The sequence below is a fragment of the Drosophila obscura genome, unplaced genomic scaffold (genome assembly GCF_018151105.1).
Source record: "Drosophila obscura isolate BZ-5 IFL unplaced genomic scaffold, ASM1815110v1 contig_200, whole genome shotgun sequence".
NCBI classification, from domain to species: domain Eukaryota; kingdom Metazoa; phylum Arthropoda; class Insecta; order Diptera; family Drosophilidae; genus Drosophila; species Drosophila obscura.
The window spans coordinates 58,230-72,054 of record NW_024542791.1 but is presented as its reverse complement, the minus strand read 5'-3'; the positions used below and the strand labels follow the sequence as shown (position 1 = coordinate 72,054).

Here is a 13,825-nt window from a genome sequence, read left to right as displayed (position 1 = left end):
AGATCTGATTGGCCGATCGCTTTCGTCCACTCTCTGCGATCGAGGGAAATATTCCATTGTGTTATGGTTTGTGTCTTGGATAAGGGAAATATTTGAGTAGAATTCACAAACAAAATTATTTTTCGAGGTTTAACCCGGTTTCAGCTGTGAAAATAGGAAAAATAATCGTAAAAACCAAATGAAAACTCAGCCAGTATATATGTAATGATCTTATGATTTATATATTTAGTCTCTTTGATAAATATTTAAAGCTAACTTGCTTCGAGGCTGCCATTTGTGATGCCCAATTTGCTCAGAAAAGTGATTAATTCGCTGTTTTTCCGCATCACAGTCATTACCTCTAGCTGCTGCTGCTGCATCTCGCGCAGCGTGTTGCGCTCCTTGAGCTTGAGCAGCTGTATATTGTTTTGCATTGTATTTGTGTCCCCATCCAGATTCTGTTCCGTCTTGATATGATACAGCTCATCGCGTATGCCATTTAGCTTACGCTCGCAATCCCTTACATCCTTCTCCAGGATCTGTGTTTTCAAGTACACCGTTTGCGCCAGCTTATACCAATCCGCCAGGCACTCGGCTATCTGGGCCACCGCTGGATTCACATTGTCCAAGAGCAACGCCTTCAGCCGCTTGCCATTGTGATCCACTTTGATCTTCTCCAGCGCATGGAACTGCTCATCATTATAGGTTAACGTGCGTGTGGCACGATCACGCAGTAAATGCTGCCAGGAGTCACGCAGCCGCTCCACAAGATATTTAGCCTGGGCGCTGGCCCTCGTCCGGCAGGGACACTTTTTGCCATGCATCGACGAGTTCCATTGATCGCTATTTGTAAGTGGGGCATATCCATGGTTATATTCTGCCAGATTAATGACATTCTCAAACTCACTTGAGCTCATCGTCTTGTACAAAATGCTTGTGCATTTGTGAGATGACATCAGCGGCTCCATCGAAATCGTTCTTTACATTTTTCAATGTCTTCAGCAGGGTCTTCAGCTCCTGATCTCCCTTTGTCTGCGTAAAAGATATTAATATTTTCATATACAGATGCCTAGATAGACACAAACCAATCACCTACCTTGGCGGTGCTCTGCACCACATCGGCATAATCAATCACTGTCGACAGAAGGTTATCAAAGCTCTCGGTTTTTCTGCATATGGATAAAAATAACAAATATATATAGTAAAGCACACGCAGAAGATCGATTGACTCACTTTCGTAGCAAGGTTATGGTGGTAATGAGCATCTCTACGAAATGCTCGACACCCTTCTTAATGAGTATATCCATTGAGGTGAAGATGTCCACGCGTCGCTTGCACTCGTGGCCCACGCTACAGGCCGCCTTGGCCAGGCTGGCATCATTCTCCACGGACACATTTGGTGGAAATACTGGAAACTTGGGCAGATCCAATTGCTGTGGCAGCTGGACATTATTATCATCGTTGCTGTAGAGGAATATGGGCTGCTCGGTGGTTGTGGCGGGGAATGCTTTAGCTGTAAGCGAAATTTATTATTGCAAATGGAACCCCGGAAAACGTTTTTTAGCCTACCAATTGTGCGGGGAGTGACCTTCTTTTCCAAATGCTCGTTGTTGAACAGCAGGATCTGCTTCTCCAGAGGCACCTCCGTCTGCAGGAAGATGCGTTCCCGGAAGTTGTCGATCTGCTCCTCAGGCTCGAGGAACACCTCCACAGAACTGGTTCGATTCGTGAAGAAAACATGAATGACTCGCTTGCGCAGGATGAGTGTCACCTCTTGAAAGAATCTGTCAAAGGACCAAGTCTTTTCGCGATTCTCCTCCAGCAGGCCAGCCAAAAGGGGCGTCACCAGTGTCTTGAGACCTTGCGAGAGATGGGCATGCGGCGGCAGGGTTGTGGACCACTCAATGGGTCCGTTCTCCGAGAGCTGTGTACCAGAGATGACACCCGACGCCTTCTTGGTGGTGATCTGATGCATTGTCTCGCGGTTTTTGCGACCGCCAAAGGGTCGGAAGGGCAGATTCCCAGTGGCCACGTGGTAAAGGGTAACACCAATCGACCAGAGATCCACATTGGCGGTGAACGAGCGCTGGATGGACTTGCGCAGTACGGCGCGCTCGTAAAGATCGGGATGCAGATACTCCTCGGTACCGTAAAGTGACGCAAAGGGCTGATTATCCTCCAGTTCGCGCGCAGCGCCAAAGTCCGTCAGTTTGTAGATGGTTTGGCCATCTTCCGATATGAACTTCATGATGTTGCCGGGCTTGAGATCGCGATGAACCAATTTGTTGTCTCGCAGATGCTTCATTCCCGCACAGAGATGCTCCAGCACCAGCAGGAACTCGTGCTCGGGCAGGCCGTAGCAGTTTTCCGGATCGTCCAGTATGTTGAACAGACTGCCGCCGGTGCACAGCTCCATGACAATCACCTTGCCACGTCCCTCCTGATCCTCCTCGATGGCCAGCAGCTTCACAATGTTCTCGTGGTTCACCTTCTTAAGGGCTTCGAACTCTCGCATCTGGACATCCGCCGGCCGCATGTGACTGTACGGATTAAAGGTCTTCACAGCCACCGATTCGCCCGTAATCTTATTGACTCCCTGCGTGAGATGGCGGAAAAATAGGGCCAAACAATAGGAAATCAAATTTGTCATTGGAGGTGACGAGTTCTTACTTGGAAAACGGAGCCTGTGGCGCCTTTGCCCAGCACGCTGGTGGTGCACCACACATAGCTGACCGAGCCACGCAGAAACGACATGTTTTCAATTTGTTTTTAAAATACGTCTTTGTTTTTGTTTTTAAAATTTTTTTGTGCATCTACGAATGTGACGTCGTTTTGTGGCGTTGCCAGACTCGTGCAATTCGTAGTTGCAGCGGGCTGCCATACCATGATATTTTGTGATATGAAATTCGTCAATTTCGATATTCAGCTTAATATTACTAGATAGTTGGCCCTCTCAGTCCTAAAAAAATAATTTTATCAGACTCCTCAATAAATTTTGTTACAAACAATATCGCAAGTCCATAATATCCATTTTCCCAAGGTATCCAGATTGTTGCTCATTTTGTGCCAAAGTTGCACAACAATGCTGCCTCTTCATTTCCACATGTTGCTGAAATTTTTCCCATACAAATCAAATGCATCTTACGGGAATGACGCAACAATGAATCTTCATTCCATACGCGTTCCCGTAAGATACATGTTTCTCACACCACGAAAAGTCACCACGAAAACGCTCTCTTCACCTCTGAAAAGAGAGCAAATTTTGAAAACCCACCACGAATTGAGAGCGAAAGTACTTGAATTTTGCTGCAAAGCATGTTGTGGAAAAGGTATGGACAACTAAGAAACTATCGACTCTAACGATAGCTGAGTGCGATAAAACGATAGATTTTTTTTGACACATTGCACACCGCTAATTTTTTGTTGTTTTACGTGCGCGTTGACATTTTTGCAGCGCCTTTTAATTTATTATTATTTTTAGGATACGGCAAAATTAAACAGCTTAATGTTTTTAAGTGATAAAAAAAAATCGTCAATACATACGGCCTTAATGCACGGCAGATACCTAGGTAATATAGAAAGTTCGTTTGAGGCCGTGAACAGCGTCTGTGCGAAAACCGTGAAGGAAAATCGCGAAAATTAGTTACGTTAAAATAAATAAAAGCAAGCTTTTAAAATGCACATACGACTGCATTTAGTGCGCTTCATGTACATAAATTTAATACTAAGGTAAGGAAGCGACAGACGAAGCAAAATTCAAAGATCGTTTCACTAATTCGAGTTCCTGTTTCCGATTGCAGCTGCTGTTTCTGGCTATACGACAATGTGGCTGCAGCAGATGCCGTCCCAAAGAGCGGTGAGGGTGGAGGTGGTGCAGATGCAGATGCAGCTGCAGCGGCGGCGGCGGCAAAAGCAAGCGCCCAGCATCGACTTCAGCCTGAGGCGCCACCAAAGCCAGCCACAGTGACGCCGGAGCCACCCCCCGACAGAACAGTGAAAAAGGTGGCCGCCACGGCAGACACACATCCAGAGGCGGCTGATAGGGAGCCCCTGGTGGAGTCTGATTATGGCAATGGGCCAAGAACTAGTGAAAAACCCACAAAAGAAAAGGGGGTGGCGGCGACCACCTCTGGCAGGAGGGACACGTCAGTGCATGGTGGCAACGTTTTGGAGGCGGCGGCGGAAGCACCAGCGCCGTCGCATAGTGTAAATAGCCATAGTGAATATATTAGTGCGGTTCCCGCTAGTGAAATGAATTTAGCTGCTAATGAAAAGCACGAGCTAGATAGTGAAGCGGCAGCCCGAGTGCCAAATAATCAATTAAATAATGATAATTATAATAATAATGCTGGTAAAACGCATAGTGTTAGTGAATCGGAACAGTTAGAGCCACCAAATGAAAAGCAGCAACAGCAGCGGCCGAAGCAGAAAGAGCAGGCAAAAGAGAGGTAAGTCCCTATTGATTTATGCATATTTAAGTGCAATCGACATTCGGTGTGCATATGTATGTGTGCGTTTGCAATTGATAAGTTCTCACCGACTGACGTGTGTTCGCGCTGTGTGCTAAGGTATTCCCCGCCCCACTGTGGCGTAATTACAGTTATCAATTTAAATTTTAAAAGTAATTTCCCAATTGACGTGACTTATTTGCTTGAACTTGAACGTGAGAAATGCCCAAAGAGAGCGCGCGTGACGCGTGAGAGAGTGAGAGTTTGATTGCGAGAGCGGAAGGCTAGAAAAAGGATAGGCTGTAAAGCAAAGAGAGCAACAGGGAGGCAGAGAGCTAAGCAACTGTATTTTTACTGTATTAATGGCTGAGTGGTGTCTCAGCTTGAACTTGAACGGGCGGAAGTGCAAGGAGGAGGAGGAGATAAAGAGAGTGTAAGAGACTACAAGCACTGTCTAAACGAGCCAGCTGCTGTAAAACAGCGAACTGAAGGAGTTATTATGTATGTTAGATGTAATAAAAATCCAAATTAAATATTCGGCTTGAATATATTTCGGCTTTGGTATCAATACTGAATTTCGAGAAAATATATTCTAATAAAAAACAGAATATATTTTCTAAAAATAAATATCGGTGCATACCAGAACCGGAACCGTAATTCCACTGACACGCAGCTGCTGCCCCGTTTAGCCAGTACTTAAGAGAACAGCCAAACAAGATTAACTGCATTTCCGAGTTATCTCCTTGTTATCTCTCTCTCACTCTCTCGCACACACACTGCTGCTGTTCCTTTAACCCCATGGCGAAGCCAGCTGGCATATATCACCCCCTATGAACAACAGAGAATTTGTGTCGATTACATCGCCATTCACTACCGATATAAGTGGGTTAAGCGTGTATACTACAAAACATTCCATTGGCCTTCATCTACGACTAGTAAGCACTACAATGCCAGACGCTTTATCAGCTCTGGAAAGCTATTTCGTTGCCATAGGGGCATATATTTAGCCACTGGCGCTTATCAGGCTTTCTCGTGGTTGTTGTCACGTCTTGGGGCTACGGGCACGATCATCCCCACCGTCGTACGAGTTCGTTCACATGCTGCAACCCATCAAAAGTGGAAGATCAATGGGCGCCTTTCACTCACTCACACGCTCTGTCCACCAAGGTCAATATTGGTAGTGTTTTTGGCTTTGTTTTCTAAAAATAAACACTGTCCAATGGTTTAATTATCGATACGCTTGTTGTTGTGGTTGTTGCTTAACGTTCATCGAGTTTCATTTTCGTTTTGAAAATTCGAGTATTTATTCTCACAGGCCTTTCACAAAGTTCTACTCGTATTTACCTATTTGCACGCGACATGCTAGTCGCTAATCCTCCAACCTCACGGGGAAATGTTGCTTGGGAAACTGTTGCTAATTTTAACTGTTGATCTGTGTAGCAGATAACCGCAAAGCGTGTGTATTATTACCCTATAGATTATGGAGTAGCTATATTTATAGTATAGCGTCCGCATACGTCTTTTGTTGTAAACATTTTCATTGATAGAGTTCTCCCCACCCCCCTTCGCGCCTGTGTAAACAGTTGATATTGATTAATTTCAGCGGATTGTTTACTATATTTTGTGTGGTTTATTTATAGACTGAATGACAGGTTGGGCGCCATCTAAGCGAGTTCTCAAATTTCTAGTGGAAATAGTAAAACATTTTCGACATGATCTTGACATTGAAAGGTGTTAAATGATCGCTGTAAAAAGTTGAGGGGGTAATTAATAGGCAGCATTGCTTCTACATGCTCCAAATGGATACATTCTTGCTCAGAATCGATAGTCAGATTCGCTTCAGCCGAGAGATCTCGAGGCTTATCAGAACTTTAATCAAAAAATGCTCAAAATATCAAGCCAATCCTTCTGCTAAAAATAAAGAAAAACCTTTATAATTTCCCTAATTCTTAGCAGAGGGTATTCTCTATTCGATTCTCTCTAGAAACCCTTAGTTATCTTATCTAAGTACTTGTTTCCCATAATGAGAACAGCTTTCAGTTAATTTGTCTGGCTAATGTGCAGCCCCTCATCGTTTGCTTTGTAAACATGATCTTGACATTGGCAATGTGGATGGGATGATAACTACATATAGTAGACACTTTTTTTGGATGCAGAAATTACTTTCCATCGTCATGCGAGAGAGAATGCATGATGTTTTATGTGTAGCCCTAAGCAAATGAGGATTTAGCATTTAAAAGCCGACATGTGGTAAAATATCCTAAATAATAATTCATGTGTGTCGTAACCGCGGGGCCAAAACAACTATCTATGTATGTATGTATGTATGACTTATATACCCCCAGACACTGGACATGATCTGCCTGCTGCAACAGCATCCAATAGCAATTCCATTCCATTCCATTCCATTACACTCGCAGCTTAGTGGCGGTGGACACCCACGCGATGTCTTGTCACAATGCCTTTTGCCGGTAATTTGCTTTACAGTTTTTCAATTTATTTTCCCCCTTCCTTCGATCGCTTTTTTGTTGCTCTCCCTGTCTGTCTCCCTGTCTCTTGCTCAGTGGCTCCTCTCTGGCTCCCTCGCTTTGTGTGGAACGGCAAATGCGCGTACTTTCTAAATGCCTCCTCCGTACGTCCGTTCGTCCGTCATTCAGTCAGTTAGCCGGCAGACTGTCTGCCTGGGCCTATCTATTGGTGGCCGGCCATTTCATTCATCCCAAAAATCGACCAAAAAAAAAGCTTAATGAAAGCTAACTTCAACGCGCCGATGATGGGGATACACTAGCACGAAGAGGGTAACTTTCCTTCAGCTGAGTCTGTCCCCAGAATTGAATAACAAAATACACAATAAGTGACCCCAAAGAACACCAAGCCGAAGCTGGTTACGACCGAGGGGCACTGCCGCACGACGAAAATTTTCATATGGCCGAACATGCAGTAAATGATACAAAGGATAGATCGACAGGAATTGTAAACTTGATTAAGAATTCAAGTATTTAAAGTGACTTTTTCCCGATCCAAATAAATCAGAATCCCCTGGAAAGGGTATCCATCAGAAATAAAAGAAATAAAAGATAGCCCCCCTCCCGGCATGGCAAAGAAAGAAAAAACGCTAAACGTCAACGCCAACGCCAGCAATCGTTCGGCGGGGGAGAGATCCTTTAAAGGCTTTCCAGAGCATACTTCGATATCGGCTTTCGGTTCATTCGTTCGATTCGTTTCGTTTCGAATCGGTTTTTGGATTGGTTTCGATGTTTACTTATCGCACGGTGGGGATAAAAGTGTTAAATGGCAGCGAATCAGAGTTTTTGGCTTCGATTTGATGTCATGTTTGTGTCCCGTCTGTCTGGGCTGCTGCTGCTGCGCTCCCCTCTCCAAAAATGGCTTTATCAGTATGAAATTTACTTTCATTTTTTATATATATTTTTTTTTTGCATTTTCCTTTTCCCCTGAAACGTTTTTCCCAGCCGCTCTTGACAGACCAGACATAAATAAATTTTCTTAACGCAGTAGACAGAATCAAAATCCATTTCACGCGAGAGAGGAGCCTTCCAGACATATCCACACACACACACATATACAGATTCGATACCCATACATATGTGTGTGCGTTGTGGGTCTTGGCAGGTGATTGGGGCTAGCGAATCTTTCTTTTCGTACGGTTCACAGCTTTACTTTCACTTTCAATGTAAAGGACTCGACTCTCTAAAAAAAAAAAAGATTTTACAGTTTAGGCTTTCAAATGCATCATGATCTTGTTTAGGTGTAATCAAACTTGGCAAAAAGCCATTATCATGTATGCCACGCCGCACCGCACCGCACCGTGCCGATCCTCCATAGACGTGCCCATAAAATGCACCAATCGCATGTGATCCCAACCCAATTGACGATTATGCAAATCTGCTGCACAATCGCCAAGAAAAATGCTTGTACGCCTGTCAATGATCGCTCAACGAGATCTGCTGGGACTCTCCAATAATGATCTTATCCTCCCCCCCATCCCCTCCAAAACGCCTGCGAAGCGGAGCCTCACCTCAAATGTCCAGATACTTAATTGATTGTGAGCGTCGTGCGCCCATTGACTTTCGTCAATCAATTTTGATCGCTGATTGTTGATCGCGTTGATCGTCAATTGTCTATCGTTGATCGCTCGATTACTGACTGGATCTCGCTCGAATCTCGTCTAACTGCATTGATTAACATCCCTCCCCCATCCCCTGCTGGTACGAACGGTGCGGTACGCCTTCACTTCTGTGTTTTGTTTTTGTTTTTAAATTTTTTGTTGCATGCATTCCTCGTGCATTTTTCTCATTTTTCTCATTTTTTTCCTTGATTCATTTAGCAGACACGAGGCGCCTCTCTAATGAAAATGAAAATAAAACTCTCTGGAATTGAGAGAGACAGCAAAGAAAGAAGAAAAAAAGCCGGTTATATTTGGTTGCTCTTTTTTGTTCGTTTTTTTTTCCATCATTTGCCGTTGCATTTGCCGGCATTTTTTCCTCTCATGTTTTGTTGTTTCTTTTGTTGTTGTCTCTTTTTGTCTCTTTTGCATTTGTTATTTGTTAATGATTATCTGGCGAAAAATGCCAGAGAGATATAGAAAATGAGAGAGAGAGAGACGTAGACGTAGACATAGACATAGACATGGACGTGTAGACGTTTTGGCATCGTGCGGAGTGAAAAATGTTTTACCTCCGCGTAGGTGTCATGGGAAGGAGGGGGTGGATAGGAGGGGGAAAGGCAGCTGCGCTGCTGCTGCTGCTGCCTGCAGACTGTTTGAGTTATTATACATTTCTGTTTATTTGTTTGTTATGTTTTATTTTTGCTGGTTGCTGTTAAACAAATTAATATGAAACTTTTCAGTGGAAAACTTTACTTTACTTTACTGGTGGGATTTTATTGAGTTGGCTTGGCAGTTAATGGAATGCTTTTTTTGGGTGTCATTGGGGGGTAACAAATATATAATTTAAATGCAATTTGCAGTTACCATAGTCAGCAGATAATAAATGTTGATTAAATAAGTAAATATGAAACTTTAATACGAATAAATACTTAGATTTGTATAAAAAATATGCATAAATGCTGCGACTAAGATAAGTCCAAAGGAGTTGGAGAATTCTGCACGAATGCACTGGCCCCCAAACCCTGGAGAACCTCAGCAGAGCGAACAGAAAAAACATAATTCGTATGCCGAAGATTATTTATTTATTATTTATTTATCTATTTATTTATTATTTATTTATCATGAAAATCCTCCTATTTTATATCTAACATCATACCAGGCACAAGTGTGGATGTTGCTGGCTTAAAAGATATTTTTAGAGATAATCAGGAAATCATCAGATGCCAAGATACCATGGTAATCTATTCAGTAAACTCCTAGCTTCGGATAATGACTTTTATCTAAATTATCTTTCAGTAGATAGCAGCTAAAGACACGTATCTTAATTATGTATCTATCTATCGGTCGGTTATCGCTTACAACAATCTTTACACAAAGTTCAATTGCTTTACTTTGACCTAAACTCTGAACTGGAATCCGCCCCAGCAATCTGCCAGCGAGATGTGCGATGTGCGATGTGCAACTGAAACTTTCTTTCAAAGATACTCTCGAACGGAGCGGAGCCCCTCCAGTGCGCCCCGTGTGTAACAGCATCTCCAGCCCCTACACACTCCTCCCACTGGGGAAGGCTTTGGCAATGCCTCCGTCAACCACTTAACAACTCGTGTGTGTGCTCAGTGGTGCTGCTGCTGCCTGCCTGCTGCCTGCCTGATCCACTACAAGCCATGGCTCTCATTGTGTAAGCGCCTGGCTGCGGCTTTGGGGCTTCGAAAACACTTTCGCATTACAAGTGTTTATCTTTCAATGGCGTTTGCTGTCTCGGGCAATAGCGCAAAAGCAACAAGTGCAACTGCCACAGCCACCGAGGCAACGGGCAACAGCAGCAGCAGCAGCAACAGCAGCAGCAGCAGCAGCAGCAGCGGCAAGATCCATGCAGCGGAGGTGGAGGCGAAGGCGGGAGCAGCCATCGATGGCAGTTGGCATCGTTCAATTCAATTGACACTTTTGGCCCGCTGTAACCTTTTTGCTGTTGCACGTTGCACACAAAAAGGAGTCGAAACAAATTGCCACAACATCATCAAAAGACAAATGGCGGCCTCTCTGTTGCATGGTGCCTGTGCCTGTGCCTGCGTCTGCCTCTCTATCTATCTAACTATCTATCTATCCATCTGTCTGTCTGTCGTCTGTCTGTCTCTCCCTTTCTCAAAATCTCTTTCTCTCACTCACTCTCTTCAGATTAGGAGGCAAATCCGATTTTTATGGGACCCTATTTGCCCCACCGAGCACCGACCGAGTGTCTCTGTTGCAATCTGCTGTCTCCCATGCTGCAACAACCATCCCACATGTTGGCTGCCGCTGCATCGATTTTACGATTAACAATTTCACTTTCCGTTGCACTTGCAATTATCCTCCTCCCGTCTAAATATTTGCCTAAGTTTATGGACTTAATTTTCCCTGTTTTCATTTGCGGCCATCGATCGGTATCTGCTAAACCATAAACCATATTATACAGTCCTGGACGGGACTTGGAGACCCGCCATAAACATTTTATATATACAGAAATATTTCCTATTTATTTTTGCAGCGAAAAATACCCTTTCCAAAAGGGGATTTTCGGCATTGCATTAAATTTAATATATTTTTTATAGGATATTTAGGATATTTATTTCTTTTCTATAGCTCTATGACAGTTGAAATTTTAAAGATTTAATCAACATATTTTTATGGCAAAGAAATGATCGATCGGCAGATTAGTTTATTCGTATGCAAGAGTATCAAAAGCTACGACTCCCATTCCCTTCTTGTATTTCTTATTATTTATTTTGTTTGGGACTGGCCCACGCCGCATGCTAATGGTCTGGGGGTCCTGGCTGAAGGCTGGTGGCTGGCTAACAGATTTAGACATAAACCTGTCACAAGGCAAAAGTCCAGGCCAAACCCTGAGACAGACAGACAGACAGGCTTCCTGTGGCTGTTGCATTCATTGTGGGGGCTAAAGCCGTTTCCGACACCTTTAGCCACCCAAAATGCAGCTGTGCCCCCAAGCAAGGAACACACAAAAAACACATTCAACCCACCAAAAAAGCACAAGACTCACACACACACAACAGGCACAACAGACACAAGAAAAAGATGCAAGAAAAAGATGCAAGAAAAAGAGGCTTTTCTTTCTTATACCCTTGTGGGTGGGAGAGATGTAGATGGAGGTTTTTGCTTTGCATTTTTCCCCAGTTAAAAAATATAAAATATATACATTCATTTTTGTTTCTTTCCTTTCTTTAAATCAATTTTTTGATGGCTGTAAGTTTTTTTTAATGAAAACTGTAGGCATTTTCCAGGCAATTTTATAGGGGTACCCGGGTACCCATATAACATCGGTTATGGCTCAATATATGACACATCAAATGTGAGGTAATATAAACTACAGACACTATCGCGAGTGGGGGGAATATACGAGTAGTAACTGTATTTTGAGAAATTAAAATAAAAGAAGAGAAATAAAAGGATTGGGTAAAGGTTTTTCCATGCTATGTGAGCGATTTTAAAATTAATACAAAAATTGGTAGGGTAAGAAAAAAATTACAGGAAAAGCTCTGCTGAGTAGAGAACTTAAATTTCTTGAAAATGATAAATTTTAGGTCGATTTTTATTTCAGCAAAATAAGATGTATATTAGAATCTTGGATAGACCAAGTAACTGCAATGATTTATCCTACAAAATGCATCCAAAACTCGTAGCTGTACGACATTGTACACATATTTATAGATAGCCATTTATTGTCATTATTTCCATTAATTTAGCTTATTTTAGAAAAATAAAATAAATTTTATATTATAGTTTTGAATTCAAATGCAGTTGCTCTTATTCTGTAAGAATCTATGGAAATCCTACCCCAGATCATCTCCAAGAACTATATATCATTTAGAATGAGCGATATCTATAGCTGACATTAATTTTCTATCCAGAAAGTCAGAGTCTTCTGAGACATACTACCCTAGCATAGTATAAAATCAATTTTTTTCAACAAATAATACTAATTTTCAGTTAAAAATTCTTTTATTATTATTATTTTTTATTGGTCACTGAATTTGCATTAAAATATAGCAAATGTGAAATATTTCAAAAGTATCAATCAAAACCTTAACTTAGTCTCAAACAGCTCCGAGCATTAAACGTGAATGAACAACTTGCTTACTAATTAATTGATTGATCACCATCTCCCTGAAAAATCAGCTAGACTTGAATTTAACTGTAGAAAATCGTTCCCCCTCCCGCGAGGTTCTTTGATGAACGCTTCCACTTGGTGCATTTCCATGGTTAAAGCGCTTCCAGAGTTTTTGGCTTTCCTTTCTGGTCATCAATTTGGGTTTATGTTGCAGACATAGAGCCATGGCGTTAGTTTTTCACACATGCACAAAAACACGATCCAAGAGACAGAGCGGCAGGCATGCCACAGAGAGGCACAGCCACAGAGAGCGGTGCAAGCGGTGCGACAAGTTTGCCGGTAAAATGCAGTCGCTTCGGTCGCTTCGGCAAGTGCATGCCGATGGCCGATGACGATGTCGATGTCTCTCGATTGTTGAGGTAATGCTCTCTCTCTGTCTCTCTCTCTTTCTGTTCACAGAGCTGGTTTTGCTCTCTTTTGTATCTGTATCTACGTCTCAAATGGCAAATATATCTGCACACATATGGATGTATGTACTAGTGGAATTCACAATTACCTAGAGTTCGAGTCTGTAATACGTTCGTTTCAGTTCTCATTTCGATTTCCAGTGGTGCGATCGTGCGCTTCGCCTCGCTCCCTGGTTGGTGGTGGCCTCCTCGTAACGGCGTGTGTGTTTGTGGCGAAGGAGCCGCCTCCTTATCGATAAAGACCCTATAAGAAAGGAATAACTAAATATCCTTGTGAAATCAAATCAATAAACGCGAGTGTCTTTGAGTGTTTCTCATATGTGTGTCCTTGTGCCTGCAGTGCACTAAAACTTTGTTTTAAATTTGTAATGTAAGGTCCTTGAGAAAGGAAAACCCCCAGCTATACCACAGCAACAACAGCTGTGACCCTTAAAGGATATGTCCCATTAGAGGTTAAAGACAGTACTTCCAGGTGTCTAGGTGTCTTTGAGTTGATTGAATAAATACGGAATAATAGCTCTTAATTGCAATTATTTCCCCATCCAATGGAATGGATATTTATCATTGGCAAATATTTATTGGGATTTTAGCGAAGTTCAGTTTATATTTGAGAACTGGCAACCGGATGCCACTTCCACCTACCCACCATTATACACACAGCAAAATGTGTTGTGTATCATTTAACCATAGTTTGTCCATC

General features: G+C 42.7%; 2 protein-coding genes across 2 annotated transcripts; one reads left to right on the top strand and one right to left on the bottom strand.

Annotated features, from left to right (window-relative positions):
• Positions 1 to 199: 199 nt before the first annotated feature.
• On the bottom strand, positions 200 to 2,810 carry LOC111078468 (serine/threonine-protein kinase TBK1). The gene is made up of 6 exons (XM_022373164.2): positions 2,650 to 2,810; positions 1,549 to 2,575; positions 1,213 to 1,492; positions 1,076 to 1,148; positions 887 to 1,011; positions 200 to 822 (listed from the first exon to the last, which is right to left on the bottom strand). The coding sequence occupies exons 1-6, from the start codon at positions 2,731 to 2,733 to the stop codon at positions 252 to 254; spliced, it is 2,160 nt and encodes a 719-aa protein (XP_022228856.1). The 5' UTR covers positions 2,734 to 2,810; the 3' UTR covers positions 200 to 251.
• Positions 2,811 to 3,655: 845 nt separating this feature from the next.
• LOC121404413 lies at positions 3,656 to 4,431 on the top strand. The gene is made up of 3 exons (XM_041593822.1): positions 3,656 to 3,708; positions 3,780 to 4,185; positions 4,363 to 4,431. Exons 1-3 carry the CDS (start codon positions 3,656 to 3,658, stop codon positions 4,429 to 4,431), a joined length of 528 nt encoding a protein of 175 aa, XP_041449756.1.
• Positions 4,432 to 13,825: the final 9,394 nt, after the last annotated feature.